At 27.0% G+C, this 20,787-nt stretch overlaps 1 protein-coding gene across 1 annotated transcript in view; it reads right to left on the reverse strand.

The window, feature by feature from the left end:
* LOC105368352 (uncharacterized) overlaps positions 1 to 20,787 on the reverse strand; it is a 39,721-nt gene continuing 18,934 nt past the window's right edge. Inside the window, exons 2-13 of the mRNA XM_011507356.1 lie at positions 18,037 to 18,150; positions 16,831 to 17,008; positions 14,621 to 14,969; positions 13,829 to 14,132; positions 11,204 to 11,467; positions 7,165 to 7,509; positions 6,507 to 6,728; positions 6,053 to 6,210; positions 4,416 to 4,922; positions 3,669 to 4,101; positions 2,557 to 2,774; positions 1 to 439 (exon numbers count right to left, since the gene is read on the reverse strand). Coding sequence (XP_011505658.1) covers positions 127 to 439; positions 2,557 to 2,774; positions 3,669 to 4,101; positions 4,416 to 4,922; positions 6,053 to 6,210; positions 6,507 to 6,728; positions 7,165 to 7,509; positions 11,204 to 11,467; positions 13,829 to 14,132; positions 14,621 to 14,969; positions 16,831 to 17,008; positions 18,037 to 18,126 — 3,381 coding nt within the window. The 5' untranslated portion in view covers positions 18,127 to 18,150 and the 3' untranslated portion in view covers positions 1 to 126. The remainder of the gene's footprint in view (positions 440 to 2,556; positions 2,775 to 3,668; positions 4,102 to 4,415; positions 4,923 to 6,052; positions 6,211 to 6,506; positions 6,729 to 7,164; positions 7,510 to 11,203; positions 11,468 to 13,828; positions 14,133 to 14,620; positions 14,970 to 16,830; positions 17,009 to 18,036; positions 18,151 to 20,787) is intronic.

Here is a 20,787-nt window from a genome sequence, read left to right on the forward strand (position 1 = left end):
CTGACAACCAAATAATTCATGATCCCGAGTGATTCTAAAATGATGACTTTTATCATGATCGCTCGGTAATCCGAGTAGCGACTCGACTTCAACAATTATACAAAGGATTATTAAACCCTTAAATTCTTACACATGTTCATCCTCAGTCTCTTCTTGAGATATGATGCTAGATCTATTTGAGCTTACGTCGAGGTCCATCGCGAAGGGTTTGATACTTGCGTTGTTGTCATGTCGATTATGTGCATGTCCTCGTGACATGTACAAGATGTTGCGATTTGGCTGGGACGAGCTGTTGTCACTGGAAATACAGAAACAAATTTCTACTAAATCACCAGAGATTCGTACACGATATATCCCCCCCACCCCACCCCGCATGTGCCCTTGGTTGTCGCATACTACATGGAACATTGGCAAGAGACCTTTACCATTTTTCATCAAGTGTTACTTCTTTTTAAGTTCTGACTCAAATCATTGTAGTTGTTGTTAGTTTATTGACGTCCGTTAATTTTATTTGTACTGATAGACTCTACTGGCAGTACTAAATGTTTGATAGCTGTTACATTGACTATATTTTTTAAAACTTATTTCTTCATGGCTGTGTGATATATGAACATAACTATACTCAGAATCTCTATTAATAATACGTTTATATAAATGTAATATATATCTTAAATGCAAATTAATTATAACGTTTATAGGTAAAAATAAATATGAATTAAATTAATCAAGGATAACTTAAAATATTTAAATGATAATTTATACTACTTTTTATAAGCATCTATTATATATTGTCTTTTTGACATTTGATGTGTTTTTTCATTATTATTAATAAAGATCCCAAAATGCATGAATGAATTAAATTATGAGAAAACTAACTATCAAGTGCATGATGAAAGAAGCCGAAATAATGAATATTGTTTTTATTTATAATACTTGAGAAATTACTAAATTATATTACTTACAATAATAAGATGGAGTTCTCCTTAGTTATATGCAACAGGGAAAAAATCTCGTTTTATTATACGAGTATTTTTAAGTTTTACCACTTTGTCATTCATTCGTATATTTTCGATCAATGAAACTAAAACTAAACAACTAAATGAATATTCACGATTCTATAAATACACTTTTATCAATAACTATTTTGTACTATATATATATATATATATAAATATATAGTATATAGTATATATAGTAAATTTATAGTATATATATAAATATATTTTATAGAACATTCAATTTTGAAAATAATGTTCCCATATAAAACATGCAGTGCATTATATTTTAGTCTTACGATTCATTTAATTAACATGCAACAAATCATATATTATATAGATTTTTCTAATAGACCATTACCAAGATATAGGTAAAATAAAAAATTGTATGAAAAACTGTTGTATCAATATTTATAATGTTAAAACTATTTATCGATCTATGAAATAATAGAACGTATTTATAAAGAATTATACGTCTTTTCTCTTGTACAATTAAAGAAAGCGTGAAATAAGATTTTTCTTTTAATTTCACACATGAAATAATAAATAGAAAGTATATTGTAAACAAAATGTCAGAAATAGATTAGAAAAGTAATTTAATAATGCAGAATTTTTAATATATAATTAGTAAGTGCAATTTGTAATGTTGAACTTACTGTTATAATAATTAAAGCTATAAGACATCGAATGAAAGAAATCTACATAAAACGACCTGCATTTTCATAATCTATAGCATAGATTCGCACACGGTTTATTATTTATTGTACGTACGTTTTAAACTAAAAGCAAGATCCTGCTAAAAGTTGTAAAAATCCAGACTGCTAGATGTAATATTAATTTCATTAAGTATTCATTATGGCAAAGGAAAATCGATAACATCAACGTTTAATACAAATTGTTAAATGAATTTTAGTATTAAATTTATTGTAAGATTTTAGATAAATTTGCAATAAAATATCTGTATTATAAAAAGTTCAGCGAAATAAGAAAAAATGTTTAAGAAATTATTAAACAAATTAACACAGAAATGAACTATAAGTTGTAGAAAAAAAAAAATAAAAAAAAAAACAAAATCAAAGATATTTGACTAAATATCTCTCAATGCTTTTTGTCAAATTCTTATTGTTATTCTATACGAAATATAGAATTTATAAAAATGCGCATTAATATAAATTATAGATTATGTTAAGAATACTAATGGATTGGATAGTTCAATAATAGTCTTGATGCTTAAAAATATTTTCAACCCTTAAATTCTACATTTGCTAGCATTGGCGAGTCTTCAAACATTCGTCTTTACAATATACATTGCTTTATTTATTTATTTTTTTTTTTTTTGCATGGAATTTAGTTCAATACAAGGACATGTGAAGACTGCGCCGCAGGTCAGAGTTCACTTCTCAAGACATGCGAGAGTAACGAATAAACAATTACGTGTCGCCGGACTGCTCGTAATCGATATAGATGTGTGACTCATATGCTCTTATAATTTAGTAGCAAAGATTATGTTTACACATTGTTCCTCATGAAAAATGGACAAGATCCGTTGCGTACTCTTTACCTGACAACATTGCTGCGATCAGAGCTTGCGGGGCAATTTTCCCCGTTGCAGACGCCGTTGCCGCTACTCTCGGCGTTGGCGACGCTCCTGGCATTTGCGCTGCAGGACAGCGAGGATTCTCTCGTCGAGTCTGTGCCATCGCGTTGCATCGAGGCCCGCCGCGACTTCTCGTGGCACTCACACCTACATTCTTCTGGTTGCACATAGCTGTATTGGGCCTATGGTTTGAAAGTAGAATATATTTGGAATAGTGATTTAGCTATTAAAGCAAATGGACACTCGTGTGACGGTGCCACTTTCTTTAAATATTTCTGCTTCTTACTCTGCTTCTATGGGGATTTGGCCCAATATTTCGCAAAATTTTTTGAGTTATAAACGAATGTTATTTACACGTTGAAATAAAGATTATTTTAGAAATGAAACTAAATTTTCTAGAATTGTTTTCGTAGCTTCTTAAACTTTATTATGATTAAACAAAAAAAAATTATAAAATAATTAATAAAATTGATGAACGAATGGAAGTGTTTAAATGCACAAGCTAGTGTATATTTCATGCTTTTTTCTTATCTTTTATTTTTTTTTTTTAATGATCATTTTATTCTCTATTAATTTGAGCGAATTAGTATTTAGATAAATTGTGATTATACATACGATAAGATACAAAGGTGCGTAACAATTTGAAAATTGTAGTTAATCAATGATGATTAAATAAAAAAAAAAAAAAAAAAAAAAAAAATAAAAAAAAAAAATATACATACGATAAGATACAAAGGTGCGTAACAATTTGAAAATTGTAGTTAATCAATGATGATTAAATAAAAAAAAAAAAAAAAAAAAAATATATATAAGATAAACACACATGCGAATTTTATATGCCAAATTCATATAGTTCAACATAAACTCATATATTATTTCTCCACTTATTTCTCCTAAATATAAAGAAAGCTGTTCATAAATTTCGCTCAATATCTATAACTAAAAATGATATGCAGTGTAAAGCTACGCAGTTTTAGCCGTAAGATCGAATATTACATCGAACGGATCGAACTTTCTTAGCAGCATGTAAAGATAAATAGAATAAATAGAGATCAAGGTACCGATGATCTTACCACATTAGCAGCACCGGTTTGCGAGTGGATTCTTGGATTCTCTTCGAGCCTTGGTATCGTCTGTATTCTCTTTGCCGGTTTCCGCTTTTCTGGTATTTCCTCGAAGTTTATCCAATTGACTGGTCTGGCCCCGCGTGCCGACACTGTCGTTAGAACTGTCGTGGGGGCACGTGGTGGTAATGGCGGTGGACTCGGGGACTTGGTGAACCCTAATCCGCGGCTCGCAGCCGAGACACGTCCAGCGAACTCACTGAAGCTATTGTGGCCTGGAGGTCTATGGGGTGACTTTAATTTGAAGCTGTCCTCTCGCGGCAAGCAAATCTTCATCTTGTCAACGTAGCGCTGCTGATCATCGTGCGACGTGTGCATTATGAACTCATCCAGCAGCGTTGGATTAATCGGCGTCGTTGATCGTGGCCTTTCGATCGGCGTCGTCCTAAAAATTGATAATCATTTATTTCGAGCTAGGAACTCTATAAACAGATATTGAATTTGATATGACAAAAACAATTTTTTAACTCAATGTTAAAAATCCGATTCTGTGAAACGAGTGCTCACTGTAATTATAAAAACAATTTGAAATAACTAAATATAACAATTATTCCATAGCTATATCTCATTAATTGATTCTTCATTAATTAAAAGTGACATATTATTTTTCCAATCAATTAGTTTAAAAGTAGAAAAAAAATGTTTAGCATAATAATACCAAGCTATATCTCTCAACTAATTATCTCAAAGTACAATTACCTAACGTCTTGAAGTCTTTGTTTGACAGGGAGCATCGGTATAGCAACACTTTTCTCTAAGGGCAGTGTCGTTGGCACGTAAGGCAAATCCTCCTCGAAACTTTCATCGTAGCATAGTCCTTTTCTCTCGTCCGGTAATTCTTTCATACCCTTTTCTGCTTTATTCCTGATAAAATCAATTTCGGAATCGCGCTCCGATTCAGAACTGTTATGATCGAGATCGGAGTTCACACTTGGCGTTTTGGACAATGAATTTTCCGGTAAAAATAATTCGTTCTTTGGATTTTCTTTGTCAGTCACGGAATCCGAGATTTTGCCGTTTACTTCAATTTTTGATGATAGGTGCGAAGTCTGCGACGTAGACTTCGTTGCGGAAGAATTTGAGTGCTTTTTGCTTTTACGCTCAGGTTTGACGATATCTGGCTTTTTACAAATCGAGTCTCTCGACGAACTCGTGGACATTCTTTGATTTCTTGCATCATCTCTATTCTCCGAAGGTGGTTGATAACTTTAAAGAGGATTATGTTATTTATTTGAACAAATTATACGTTATTTTATTTGAAAAATAATTCTGTTTTGCCATGAGATTACAAATCAATTATTGATTACAGATAACAGATATGTTAGTTTTTATTATTCAGTGCTTGTAATAATAATGTATGTATATGCATTTAAATTTGAATATAAACAAAAAAGAAAAAAGGGAAAAAGGAAAAGGGCACTCCGAACATTTCCTATTAAGAAAGGCAAAAAAATCAAGAATATCAGAAAAACCAAAAATGTTGCCACTAATAAAGTCAATCGCCGATTCATAATTGCACAATTACATCATTGTTCCATCTACTATACATTTATATAAAGAATACCAACGTTATTTTTGATATCGAAATAACAAGAAACACTAAAATATCTCCTCATACGGCAATCGACTGGAACCACAAAAATGGAGTTATGATTCATATTGATGCAGCGATAAATAAATTACAGATTTTTCACAAATACATTTGTGATTTTATTAAATTGACAATATACTAAGTTTCGTTTCACGAGTTCATATAATTACAAGAATATTAAATATTAATTTTTTCTTCGCTTTATATTTGCCAACAAATTAATCTTAATTTATCAATTTCAATGTAATGGCATTTATGGAGATTAAACAAATTATTGTCAACTTACTACACATATTATTCGAATATTTAGTATTACATATTTATATACATATACATAGGCTAATTGTTTTTTAACATATAAAATACAGAAAATTATGAAAAATACTGTTTCTTTTTTTGATATAATTTAGTCATTAATATTTATCAGCATACATTGGATAAAAAAAAAAAAAAAAAAAAAAAAAAATTCATAAAGAAATTAATTTTTATAGAACAATAAAGGATTTACCAAACTATTTCACTATTATATATATTGAAATATAAAGGTAATGTCTGATGAATATAATCTTTGTAAAGGTAAAAATATAATATCTAAACATATATTTATTTTACAAAAATTATTAGTAGTAAAAATGGCTGAATTGAACTAAATAAATGGAGAGAAATAAAATTTTCCATTATGTTTAATGCATCCACGAAATAATATAGAGTAAAAAAAGTTTTAAAAAATCATCTATTATTTTACCTAAAACCTGCGGAGTCTTGTATATCATTAGATTTTATTATTAAATCCGTGCTCTCATCCATTTGCGAATCCATGAAATTACACTCTGGCATTTTCATACTGTCGCCCGACGACGATGAAATTCTCGCACTCTCTCTGTTTCTCCTTTCGTTTCTCCTCTGTCATTGCGATTCAAATAATTAATATACACATTATGTATATATATATATATATATATATATATATATATATATATATATATATAAATTGTAGATAAATAATTTATGAAATTTTTAATAATTAAATATTTTAATAATTAAATGGCTATTTTCGCACGAGATCATAGAAACTTATATGGTAATGTTTCGATTCGCATACAAAGTAATTTACAAAAAATTACTCCTCGATACAATTTTTTAAAACACCTGTATAATGTAGTAATGTACTTCATCTGATCTTTCGTAAAATGACTTACCGATCTTCGATGATGCTCGATAGTGGCATCGGTGCAGACGATATTTACCGAGGTCTGCTGTGGGCTAGACACATCATTCTCATCGACGAAATTTGTCGGATCATCCAGGGGAATCTCGATGCTCTCTACGGCCAACGCGGGTTCCTTTTGATTCCTGAATTCGTCGTTATCTCCATACAGACTTATAAAAATCACGTCTTCTTTCCGACTTCGCCGTGTTGGCTATCGAATCATTTGCAAATTAGGATTATGAAGGTATGAAATCATTAAGATTTGATATATTGCTAAATTCTGAAAGTACATCGCGTCAATTATTCGTTATTGATAAAACTTCCTTGTACATTAAATGTGCGCTCTAAAGAAATATTGAATTAAAATTTTGTTGTCGTTTTATTTTATTTTTTTGGAAGTATGCCGTGTTGTGGGTAGAATAAAAACTTGAATCAAACATTATTTGTGATTATAAAGGCTCGAAATGTGATTATAGAGCCCAAAATGCCCGTAAGGCACGTAATATAATAATCTCGCCTCTCTTTTATCGCGTTTACCAATTAATTTATTATTTATTACGTATTATCAAAAGTACTGTTCTCACATTCTGCAATGTTAATAATTATCGAAAGTTTTAGAAATTAAGGTAGGGAATTGCAATAATTACCGTGTTTTTTTTATTGTAGGCGAATTCAACGCAACCAATGCTGTTGAGGTTCCCTTGTGCGTCATCCAGAGTATCTGGAGTTCCGGTGCTCTCGTCGCCGCTCTTTTTTCTCTCGCGTTTCTTAAAAAGGCTGAGCGTGGAAGAGAATACGCCACTACCAGATCTGCCTCTGGACTCGGGTCGTCTACCACTCGGAGACTTTTCGCTCGAACTCGGACCCTCCCTACTCTTAGAACGGCTGCGTAGACTCTCTGCCGTGTCCTTAAGTCTATTAGCGAGGCTCGTGCGCCGGGAACTCGACGTCGGCGAATCCTGGCTCTGGATGCTGGTGTCGTCGATTCGGCTCTTTTCGGTTTGTCATTTTATTTGCAAGTTTTAAAAAAGGAGATCGAACTTTATTAGATTAGAAATTACCATCGGTACTAAAGAAAAGTGCGTAGGAGATAATTTTTTACTTCCGTACGCCATTTGCTTCATGCGAAATTCACACATTTTCTAATTGTACGAAATGCCTTATTACATTCTATAATACATTGTAATAATGAAAGTTCTTCGTTTTAAGAAAGGCCAATTAATTCCTGTCCTAGACTTCAAAACGGTATTAAATAAAAATATTTATATCATATACAAGAAATATAATAGTAAAAGCGTCAATTACATTGCTTAATTAAGTCAAATGTTAAATGACTAATTTTGTAATATAGAAAAATTAGATGTAACAATATTTTATAATATTAAACTCAATACTTAGGACATAAATAAACAACTGAATTATTTGAAAATTAAATAATTTTTGTCATTTAGAATCATTTTTCATTTTTATAATTACAATATTAATCGTAAAATCGATAACAAGTAATAACGTAATAGATTTCTAAATGGCCAAATGATACATATGTGCGTGTGTGCGCACGTGAGTGTATAATATTCAAATAGATTAATCATTATTTATTTAAAAAATGCATTTTTAAAAATTAAAAAATTAACAAAATTTTGTATATTTCATAAATATTATATATTATTATTCAATTATTACAATGTACTGTAAAACTCTATATATAAAGCTTCATCAATTGTCCTATATGGGTAAATTTTACTAAAATAGAACAGCCGAACGTGCAAAGTAGAATACAAATATTAATTAGTTTGTAATTATTTTTATATTTCAAACATTATTTTTAAAAATAATATTCAACATATTAATATAATTAAATATATTGATATCTTCACGTATAAAAGTGTTCGTGCTATTAAATAATAATACTACTCCTAACATTCAGTGAGTAATGTCCAAAGTGCAAAACATTAAAAATATACATAGTTAATACATACAATATGTTGTGATGATTGATTTTGTGCACAAAACGTAATTGACATTGTAGATTCTAATTTAACACGATTAATATTCTATTCCATACAACTAAAATTTATGCATTACAAAGTTTAAAAGGTTTTTGACATATTTAAAAATGAATAATGTACGAAAATCTTGTTGAACGCTTTTATTAATTAGAAAAATATAAATATATGAATCGAGTTTTTAAATATTCACTTTAAATTATTGTTATAAATTTTTATATTAATATGAATATATTTTAGAAAACATTATACTATTACTTTTATTAATGTTATCAAATTATAAATTTGTTCAAATATTGTTAAATATTCATCGAATTAATCTAATACGAATATATTGATATAAACTATAAATAAATCCGTTATTTATAAATTTAAGTTGGTTACAATAAAAGTAATTATTGCAATCAAACATTCGCGAAAATCTGGTCTTTGTATCAGGGTTAACAGATTTTTCTAATTTTATTAAATGGTAAGCAATTATTGATTTCATAAATTTTTAAACTTTTTTAAAAATCATAATTTAATAATCTAATTCATAATATGAATTTAATAGCTGGTTGTATATTTTTATCAAAACATCTCTCCATTTTTTAATTTATATATATATCGTTAATATATTTATATAGTTAAAATGATAATAATAAGGCAAACATTTGTTTGTGCAGTATTTTAAGTAATTTTACGTAAACCAAATTTAAATACATTTAACAGCTAAAACAAAATTGAATATAATTGATTATTTATGCATACAAATGTTAATGTATTTTTTACTACCATGATAATTGAAAGTATGTACGTGATGTGTAATGCATTAGTTTGTTTTTACATTACATATGTATCTGTCTTTTTTTTTATAACGATGAACATCAAATTTGTTTTCAGTTTTTGCAAAATTTTAGAGGAATACTTAAGGATTCAATGATCGAGCATTTTACTTGAATTTGATAAGCAAGCGAACTTTAATGCTTACCTTTTTCAATTATTTATGAAGGTTAAACTTTATCATATTTAGAATAAAACTAAAAATATTAGATTATTTCAAATTTATTTTAATTAATAATATACATTATGAATTAAATGATATTCAACAAATCTATTACAACAAATTATTATACATCAGCTTAAATACGCCAACAATACCTATTTTTACGGATATATATATATATGTGTGTGTGTGTGTGTGTGTGTGTGTGTGTGTGTGTGTGTGTGCGTGCGCGCGCGCGCGCGTGCGTGTGTATGTATATACTATATTTTGAACGTATTAGTACGATGTTTAATACAAATTATTCAATTTTCGAATTATTTATATGAAATTTAACGAAATAAAAACAATTAATATTACATACTCCAATATAAAAGTAATAAAATACTTCAAAATTCGTAAACATTTATCAGTAGTTTTCTAAATCAATGGAAAATACTTTACAAAAATATATTTTTCCGTCTAAGTTAAAGATTATATTTATAACTTGTTGAATCTGAAAAGAAATATAATTCCATTGTATTTAAATAGAGAGTCTACGAGTCAATATTTTACTTTGGAAATTTTTACCCAACGAAAAAGAGTGAAAATCATGGTTTATTTTTTACTAGATCTGAGTTATTTTTAACTCAAATCAATAAATTACAATTTTTTCTCATTGTAGAGTATGATGCAAATATCATTAAAAATAGAATGCCATGAAAAAGTTAGAAGATGAAAAATTAAATATTGCATATTTATAAACTAATAAATTATATTTTATTTCATCAATTACTTTAAAAAAAATTATTTAATCATATACATATAGATAATTTACGAATACATGTATATATATATATATATATATATATATATATAACATTTATATAAAAAACATTATATATATCTATCTATTAATTTTATGATTTATTTATTTATTTGCTTAATTTTGATAATTGAATTGATATTTAAAAATTATATAAAAATATGCATACATATTATTCTTTTATAATTTCAATATCATTTATGATATTGAAAAATGCGTGTAGAAAAATTGCTATTCAAATAAAATTTACTAAATTTTATAATTTAAGAATTTTCTGTGATTATGGATACAAATTTAAAGAATTATATCAATATCGTATTTAAATTATATTTTATACTTTTCGTATAATATGCATTTTATTAATTTAATAATACTAAACCTAAACACTTCTATTATTATAATAATAAAATATTTTTACAAGAATATCTGTCTATTTACAAGAATATTATCTATAAAAATATTTTATTTATATTATTAATTATATTCAAAGCATTATGATGCAATCGATAGAAAGCAAATTTAGGATTATAGAAAAAATTATTTGATGTGTCATTTATTTCTATATTTATGTGTAAAATTCTAAGGCACTTTATGAAAAATCTACTTATCGTTACTAACGAAGGTTCGGAATATATTATTTAAATTTAATTAAACATTTTTACAAACTTTGAAGGAATCATTCAAATTACAAATTTTTCTTTTTAAATGTAATTGAACATATTCTAAATAAATAAGTATAATCCAATGCATTTTGCTAAATCTTTTTACACAATTCTTCAAGAAATAAATCAAGCATGTATAAGTACTTAATACAAAAATATGTTTATGTGAATAAGGAATTTATCATTTAAATAATATAACAAAATAATGTTGATTCATCTTGGCATATCTACCTTGAACAGAGAAGCGAAGCTACTCTTTCTTGATACGGAAGATGGACTGGGTGTTCTTGATCCCTCTAGATCTCTCACCTTCTGGTGCCTCGAAAGTTTAGGACTATCGACAATTTCACTGCTGATATTACTAGTGCCACTGCGCGATGGCGATGTATTTAATCTTGTCTTGTACATGTCATTTAAGTCAAGAGTCACTGGTTTTTGGACTTCCGACTTGTTTGACTCATCGTCCGGCTGCTTTGGTAGTTTTATTATTGGTACCTGTCGATGGAAATAAGGGATTCGAAATATTGATTTCTGCGACTTATGTATATTCTGATAAGTTAAAATGGTTCACCGAGTTTTTAGATGATTTAAATAAATGCATTTTTAATATTTATCAAGCTACATTTATCAATGTTATAATATAATAATATATTATAATAAATACTATATTTATATCTAGAAAATATAGAAAAGTAGATAGAGTTTGTAACTGATTAAAGCGTAAGAGAGAAGCATTTTTTTAAGATTATTATTATTCTAATAAATTTATGATAAACATATCATTGTATTTTTAAAATTATAATTAGCTGAAGAAAATCATTAATAATACTAAAGCTACAAAATTACGTTTATAATAAAAATATTACTTTACTCTATGTATTAATATCAACAACTAACGAGTTTTTAATCCACTTATTCAATAACATTAGATTTTATATTTATAAGATTTTCATATTAATTAGGTATTAATATTCTTTCCATATAAAAGTACGTATCTATATTATATAATACCATTATCATAAAAATTTATGTATCATAATAAAATACTGTAAAATATAAGGAAACGTTATCAGTAGATAAACACATAGAAGTTGTTACGAAACTAAAATATTGCTTTATATATTGCAGTCGATGTTAATTATATTTTGAAATTCATAATTGTAGAAAATTTTCAATTTGCGTTTTCTCGTCTTGAAAATTAGCTTATGAATTTGAAATATTAATGCTGTTTTTTCATACACAATTACATAGCTTCGGAATTTATTAATTTTTAACAATTTCTTTTATTTTCCAATAATTACTTTTTTATATTAAATTTATGTTTTAATTGCAAAACTTTCGTGGGAGAAATTTTCTGGAATCATCGATTATTAGGAAGCAGTTAAAGGCTTTTTAGTTTCGAATTTGATTTGTATTTAAAAAGATGTTTTTTCTTTCAATTTTTATATATAAATAATTTTCTTGTTCTATTTGTATAAGTATTATTATAAAAATATTAATTTCAAACAAATTTTTTTTCTGTTTCGATTTTCTTTGCGTTGTAAAATAAATACAAATTTATATTACTTAGTTAAAAAGGATAAATAAATAAATTTTCAAATTCAACATCAATAAAAAATATATTCGAAATATACATTGATTAAAGATTTTAAATTTATTATAAGTCTATATGAGATTGAAAAAAAAATTTGCACATTTCTGTACATTAAAAGTTTAAAGTGTATTATCTGCAAGTATGTCGTGTGCTTTCAAGCACATCTAAATACAATATATCATTGCAAATATTTATAAAAAATAATACTAACTGTCCAGAGGCTGTTTTTTTTTTTGTTTTTATTTTTGTTTTTGTATTATTTTTGTTATTATTTTTGTAATATACGCAACTAAATCTTAATTAAAAATCATATGTCTATCATTATCATAATTACCAACATATCAAGCATTAATATTAAAAATTCAAATGATAGATTATAAATAAAAATTAAATTTTTTTATAAAATTAAATTTTTACGAGATTTTACGAGAGTAAAATATAGATCTTAACAATTGTAGAATAAGAGGAACTTCAATTGTTAGAATAAGGGGTTATTAAAATTCTGCAATTTTTAAAAATAAAGAAGGTAAGTCAAATTCAGTATGGAAAGAGTTTAATTTTTTATTAATAAATTTCAACAAGTTATTTAATTATCACGAGAAATTATCAATTAATATTTAGTACATTCTGCTCTTCACTACCGTAGATTGAAATGATTGTAATGATATGAATAAAAATATTTTAATTAAATATTCATTAGATAGTTATTTTAAGTCAATATTAGATCGCAAAAAATTTATTTGAAGTAGATTATAAAGATTTTTCAAATAAATTAAAAATTTTTGCATAAAGTAAAGTAAAATATAAATGTATTTAAAGCATAATTTTCAGTAATTATTCCGTTGTTATTCTGAATTCAATACAATTTTTTATATTTCTAAATGATAAGGGATAAATTTTTATCGTAGAATCCAACCATTAAACCATTAAAATCATTAGACTTATCTTTTGTAATATAATACCAAAGAGACTGAATCATCCTATAGTTATGCACTTAGTTAAACGATTTGAATATTCATTTGCAGTATCTGTAATTGCTTAATATAATATACAATTATTCAAGCTAAATAGCATTTAAAACTACATGAATACATGTGTGCATGTATATTAAAACTATCGTATCATAATAATAAGAATTTATAAATAGTATTAGATATTGAAGGATTTGCACTTGGACAAAGCACACCAAACGAACAATACTCCTTGCTCCTATTCCAAGCCAAAATCAATGCCAATTACAAAATAAACTTAATCTATCTCACCTCGATATTGACTCTCTTGAGCACCTTCTTAGTGATCTCGACCTCGCGTTTGAAGATCTCTTTGCGCTCCTCACGGCCCCGGCGCCTCGGCATATCCAAAGGATCTGGTTTCAAATTACCTCCAACCATAGGCACACGAACATTGTCCGGTATCATTGCCTTCGTCGAGTCCTCCTCTCGCTGCAACAATATTTTGGCGAGATCATCCGTTTCGGGCTTGGATGGCTCGATCAAAGTGTTCGCTAAAGTGGAAACACTTCCGCAAAACGAAGTCTCTAGCAAACATTTATGTGGACTTGGTGACCTGTTGACACGTGATTTACAATGATGAGATTTTGCGATTACTTCAGCTAAGGGAATTCGTTCACATTTTATACTTTTTTTCGCTTAGCTAAATACATTTAATAAAACTTACAATTTTTACTTTTACTCTTACTTTCTTATTTTATCAATTATATGTTTACTTCGAACGTCCATAGAAATTAGATTGCTTGTAAAAGAAATATGCATTACAATGTGCATTCAGAAAGGGCTTTTATAAAAGAAAGATATGTAACCGTCGACACTCGAGTCAAGTTATGCATATTTTGTTAAAATTGAAATACACATCAATGCGATAAATAAGCGCTTCCAACATTTCGAGGCTTAATGCTTTTGTAATGAAAATTTAATACCTGCGTACACTCAAATATTATTGCAAAATTAACTTCATCTTTTGATATTTGTTAACCAACTTCGTCAAAATACATTGAAATAGGTAAAGGTTTTTAATAATTTGGAAGTAAAGCGAACCTAGAGGAGTTCGCGGATACGACGGACAAGGCACCACCCGAGACGCCAGAGCCCTGACTGCCGACAGACGACAGCCTAGAGGTTCTGCCGCTGATATTCAGTAGAATTATTTCGCTGCAATTACTGTCCTTCCTCTCGCGGTCTGTTTGCACCTTGATGGTCGAGCCGTGCTCCGACTGCGTTCCGTCGTGTACTTCCTTGGCGCGCTTCCGGAGTCGTTTCGAGTCACGTCTCTGATCCTGCTCGTGTACTGGATCCTGTAGGTCGAGCTCCTCCGTCGACGAACGCAACTCTTGGGCGTTTTCCTTGTAGCCGAGCTGTAGCGTACAACCTTCTGGAGGCTCCGTACCTATGCATTCCAAGCATTATTCCAACACCAGTTGCTGGATGGTTTTCCGTAATGCTTTTTCATATCCATTGCAACGTTGATAAAAGTTATGTACATACTAATTGAGTTTTATTTTATAGATATACTTAACAATTTTACATTAATAAATATTTGAAGTATTCAATGTGCTATGTGTTTAGAAATGAAACTTTAATGCTTTATATAAGTTAAAAATATGTATATATTTCATAAACTGTATTATGCGTTAAAAGGGGGAAATATTTTCACACTAACCAGCATCGTACAATTAATTCCAATATAATTATATTAAATAATAATTCATAATTAACAAAGAACATTCATTTTCCATTACCAAAGGATATGGTACAGAAAATGCACTCTTTATTAAAAATTAATGACGTCATAATACGATTATAGAAAACGAGACTGTAAAATTACTATTTCATATTTTCAGGAAGATGTAATTATTATAAATTATATACATTTTATGTACATCACTTGATGTACACACATGCATTTGAATTTAGTTCATTTGACAATAATGAATATTTTATATAAAAATAAAATAATACATGAATAAAGTTTTTAAATTTTATAGTTATTTATATTCTTTTTAAAGGAAATATATATTGTAAAATAATGTTCTCAAATGTTTATGAAATAGATAAATTTCACTAGGTAATACAATAGGATAATACTGTATATTTTAAAGATAAATGTCATTTCAATATAGCATTAAAGTAAATAGGTTAATAATAAAGATAAATTATTCTAAAAATATACATTATCTGTACTACAACATCAAATGTGAAAATTCAGAAAAACAAATATTTAAATATGAATAATGTGCTCTAACCAATTTTCTTTATTTTGCTTTATTATAAAACTTTACTTTTGAATGTAAAATTCAAATATGCATTTCATGATTAAAATGATCAAATACACAGACATAACAAGTGGAGGTGAACATTTCAAATATTTGAGATTTAAATTTAATGTAAATACTAATATGTATTTTTATAATTAAGTATTTTGATCTGCAGTAAAAACAATTTTTTTTTAATCTTCTTTATCAAAAAATCTTACATAATTAATTAAAAAATCTTATCCAATACGTATCGATATTATATATATCAATAAAACGAGAGATTAGAGGATCGATTTTACCAATCATAAATTATCAAACTTATTAATGTTATTAATGTTCAGGAAATTAAGATAAACTAAACTATTGAGGGAATTGAATGCCTACTATAATTTGAGGCAATTTTGATCTCGTTGGAAACAAATCGTACGTTATAATATAATAAGCAACTACTAAGATTAACATCGAAATTTTATTATAAAAGGATATATATTTAATAGTTAATAAATTTCATTATTAATTAATATTCAATATTTATGAAAATGATAGGAAATTAATTTTATCGACTCTTGTGTCGATAAAAAATATATATACAAAAAATATATATTTTTTGTAGAATGAGAATAATAAAGCTATGTAGAGCAAACATATTTATACAAATAATTCATAACTATCGAAAATAGTTAACGAAATTCTTTTCCATTGGAACGTTGTTAAAAGCAGTATAATATTGGAAGTGCAAATTTTAAAAAGCCATTGCCTTCACCATCCAATGTCTTTCACTCAATGTTTTGAATTGCATTTTTTCACTGTAAACATTTCACTTTAAATTTTTCAAGCAACGTTTTTAATACAATGATTGTCAGAAACAACAACAACATCGAACCAATAAAAGCCAAGTAAAATTGGTACGCAGTAGCTTTTAACCAAGTGAATTTCCATTCCCGATCTGAAATGCGACTTAATTACATTCAGAACACGTAGGTGGCAACATACCTGCGAGAAGCTCCTTCTCCGGAGTGGACTCCCTGGAGTTGCTGTCGTCGTCATGATGTGATGAGCTACTCGCCCTACTGATGTCAATTCTCGGTGTGCTCGGGGTTTTCAAAGAGCCTGCCGTCACTGGCGTCGTCACCTCCACGATACCTGGCATCCGAGCCACTGCTTCGCCTCCCTATTCAATATTATCCATAATTTTATTTTTGCTGATAATTTCATTATGCTTAGCTTGTCCCTTCCCTTTCCATCATATTTTATCTATTGGCTTTGGCTTATTACTACGAGAGTCGAGTTTAATTATAGACATCGAGAGCGTGTGTCCTTTTGGAATTACAATTGAGCGAACAGACTTGTTGATTTTATGAATATTTAACTAATTATGGTAGCCAAGTTTTATATTTTCCATCATTTCGTTGTATCGCGTTAGAATAACTTTTCTGTCGGTTACAGCTTTTTGAACGATTACTTGTGATCGAATGTATGTAACAGGATTTGTCTTTGATTAGTATTAAATTTAATCTCATTACTCAAAATGTACATTTATAAATTTAACTTATTATTAGATCGATCATTTTAATTTTAAATTTATCACACAAATTTTCTATCGCTTTGAAGTTTCTTATGAACTAACTTTATATTCGCATTTTATTAATATTATAACTGCACTATTAGGGATTAATAAAATGATTTTACTATTTTTGCTGCTTTTGTATTGATTTTGATTTAATATAGCATTCAAAATATATTTTTTTAGAAAGATTTTTAATAACTACTCATGATATATTTATAATTACTTCTGGTAATTATGTGTCTTTAAAACCTTATTCACTTTATACACTTATAATTCGGTGTTAATCGAACATTTTAAGCATCAATTTAGATCCGGTAAAAGGCCGTGAATGTTTAGCGGCAGTCATTTTAAAATTAAAGTTAAAACTTTTGAGCATCAATAAATGTATTTCGATTTTAAAATTCTATTCAATAATTAATGTTCAAAAAACAAAAAGAAAATAAAAAAGAACGCAAGCCTTATATAAAAGTTTCATTCTAAGGGACACGTATAAATTGGTGAAAAAACCCGCTAATATATTATCTCCCCTCAAAAAGATATACAAAGTTTGCCAAGGATGTATTTGATGTTGTTTCCAAAATCGTTCCCCTTGTGCTTAAAGTGATAAATCGGCCGGCTTTAGAAAAATTTACGTTTTCGACTTCGTCCGAGAGATCCTCGAATGATGCGATCGGCGCCGGCCCAAATTTCCTTTGATGAACGCTCGGGACGCTCGAAGCCATTTTCTTTTCTAGTGCTTCTTACCGCTGTAACAGAGCAATGAAAAATTATCCTTCGATATATTTGAGTCGTATATCCCGTACACAGATGTTTGTGAAAGCTCATGTAACTAAAGAATAATAAAATGATTAGAAATAGAAGAAAACATGCATTATGCCAATTAACATTCAGTGCGATGTAACAATTTATTTCATTAATTGTATTCAAAATAGTACATTTAAATATTGAAGTAATAATATAAATATAGAAATATAAATTAAGATTTTTATTCTCCAAGAATAAAATAAAAAAATGCAAACGTGTTAATTGCAATTATAAATCTGTTTTTAATATCGAATCAATAAAAATAACGAGTTATATAATGTATAAAAAATTTCTTATATTATTTATATATAATTTATATTTACTTCTAAGCATTATAATTATAATATAATTTCAAATACAAGTTAATTTGAATTTAAATTATAAATAAAAATTGGCTATTCAGTGTAAATATAACAATTATTATTTAAAATTTTGTAGAATAATATTATTTAAATCATAAAATATAAACAAATATAATTAAATAAATTGAATGTGATATTTTTATAGAACGGTACCATAATTATATATAGACTTTAATTATTAATGGGTAAAAAATAATGCTTAAATATAGTATCCATTCTGCTATAAAACTAAAAATAGTATGACTATTTATTCTACAGTACTGTATACTCTAAGGTACTACAATATTTTAAATATATAATATAAAATATACGAAAGTTGATAAATATAAAAACTATTTCAAAGGTTATTTTAAAATTCAAATATTTTCAGATTTTGATTGTATATTACTATATAACTGAATATTTTCATTATTAAATAATACAAAATTATTTGACAATATAAATATTATTACAAATTTTTTAATTTAAGCTGCGAACGTTATTATTATTATTAATATTTTTATTTTTATTAAAAATTAAATAATTATGATACATAATATAATTCTTAGTTATTTTTATGATACTTGCAATCTAAAGCAGCTGAACACCTGTTCTATGCCGTATAATTCTTAAAGTAAATCCTATGTATAATTAAATTCTGTATACAGTAAAGAATAATTAATGAATTCAAATAATACATTTTTTTAATAATTGATAAATTAATTTACAGAATTTGTATATAACCATTTTATAATGAGTATCTATACATTTTTTTCTTATTTGAATATAAAATTATATATTTAGAATTGAAAATTAAAATTATGTAATACTAAATAATTTAATGTTTCTTACAGCATCGAAAAATAATAATTAAATTATTATCATAAGTAAATTTAATTCTATATAAATATTACACGTATTGACAAAATTCTCCAAATAATAAATATATAATATTCGATTATGTACAAATATATAATTTGACATCTTGAAATAATTTCAACATTCTATATATATCATGTAAATTTACAATAATTTAAATTTATGAACAATGTTTTATTATAAAATTACATTTTTTTTTTATAACTCTTAGAAATAATCAAATTTAAAGTAATTTCGTATTTTTATAATTTCATAAATGATTTTTCACTTTGTTAATGCAAATCATTTTCCAATGGAATTACAACAAAATGTAGTACATGGAGAGAGAGAGAGAGAGAGAGAGAGAGAGAGAGAGAGAAAGTAGGTTAGAACGTGGGTGAGTGGAAGGAGAAAGAGAGAAAGAGAGAAAGAGAGAAATAACGTAAAAAAAAAAAAACGAACAAGAGAAGGAATAAATAAAATCACCCCGAACGTATATATATTTATCTTTACGAACGTCTGTTCATCAGAATTGCTGCCATTCAGTTACAAACCACAATACCTTATTCAGCTAGTAAGACTTCTTTGTATTACACGTAAATATCAAGCTATAAAAGCTATTCTAATTTCCTTGATAAATATAGGGAGTGGTAATCATAGTCATTCGATCAAAGGAATTTTTCCCTCTGGAGTATAACGTCTTACATACACTAAATATAAAATAGAGGTTAAATATATATAGATTAATTATAATATTGTAAAGTAGGAAATTATATGCAATCCAAGCAATGGACATATAAATTTAATAATTTTATCCGAAACGTTTCAGAGTAGAATTCCAATGGTTTGAGGTTTTATAAGAAAAATGTTACTTCTTGGAAATACTAAAATGTAAGTTGAAATTAATAATGGAAATTATAAAACAAAGAATTTTAAAGCTATTTTAAAAATTTTTTTAATTTATCTTCAAGATATATAAAAATCACATGAATTATCAACAGTTTACTCAACTCTATTCCATATATTATTATTTCATTATAATTTGTATTATCTATATATTTGTTTTTTAATAAAGTTATTGAACACTTAAATTTAAATAGAATATTAAATAAATAACATTGTTATTTGAACTTTTTAAATTTAAATAAAATTCTTTAGCCTTTATATTCAATTTAAGTGATAAATTATAAAGACAAATATTAATTATTAAATATTGTAAATTATTATATATCTATATAATATAAATTTCCAAGATTATATTACGAATTCAAAGAATTTAAAGTGGCACAGACTAGTATTTATGAACATATATTTATTACTTTATTATTGCAACAAACTTTATTCTATTAATTCATTTAACCAAATTAATTAATTAACATG

This window comes from Ceratosolen solmsi, unplaced genomic scaffold (assembly GCF_000503995.2).
Source record: "Ceratosolen solmsi marchali unplaced genomic scaffold, CerSol_1.0 scaffold6, whole genome shotgun sequence".
NCBI classification, from domain to species: Eukaryota; Metazoa; Arthropoda; class Insecta; order Hymenoptera; family Agaonidae; genus Ceratosolen; species Ceratosolen solmsi.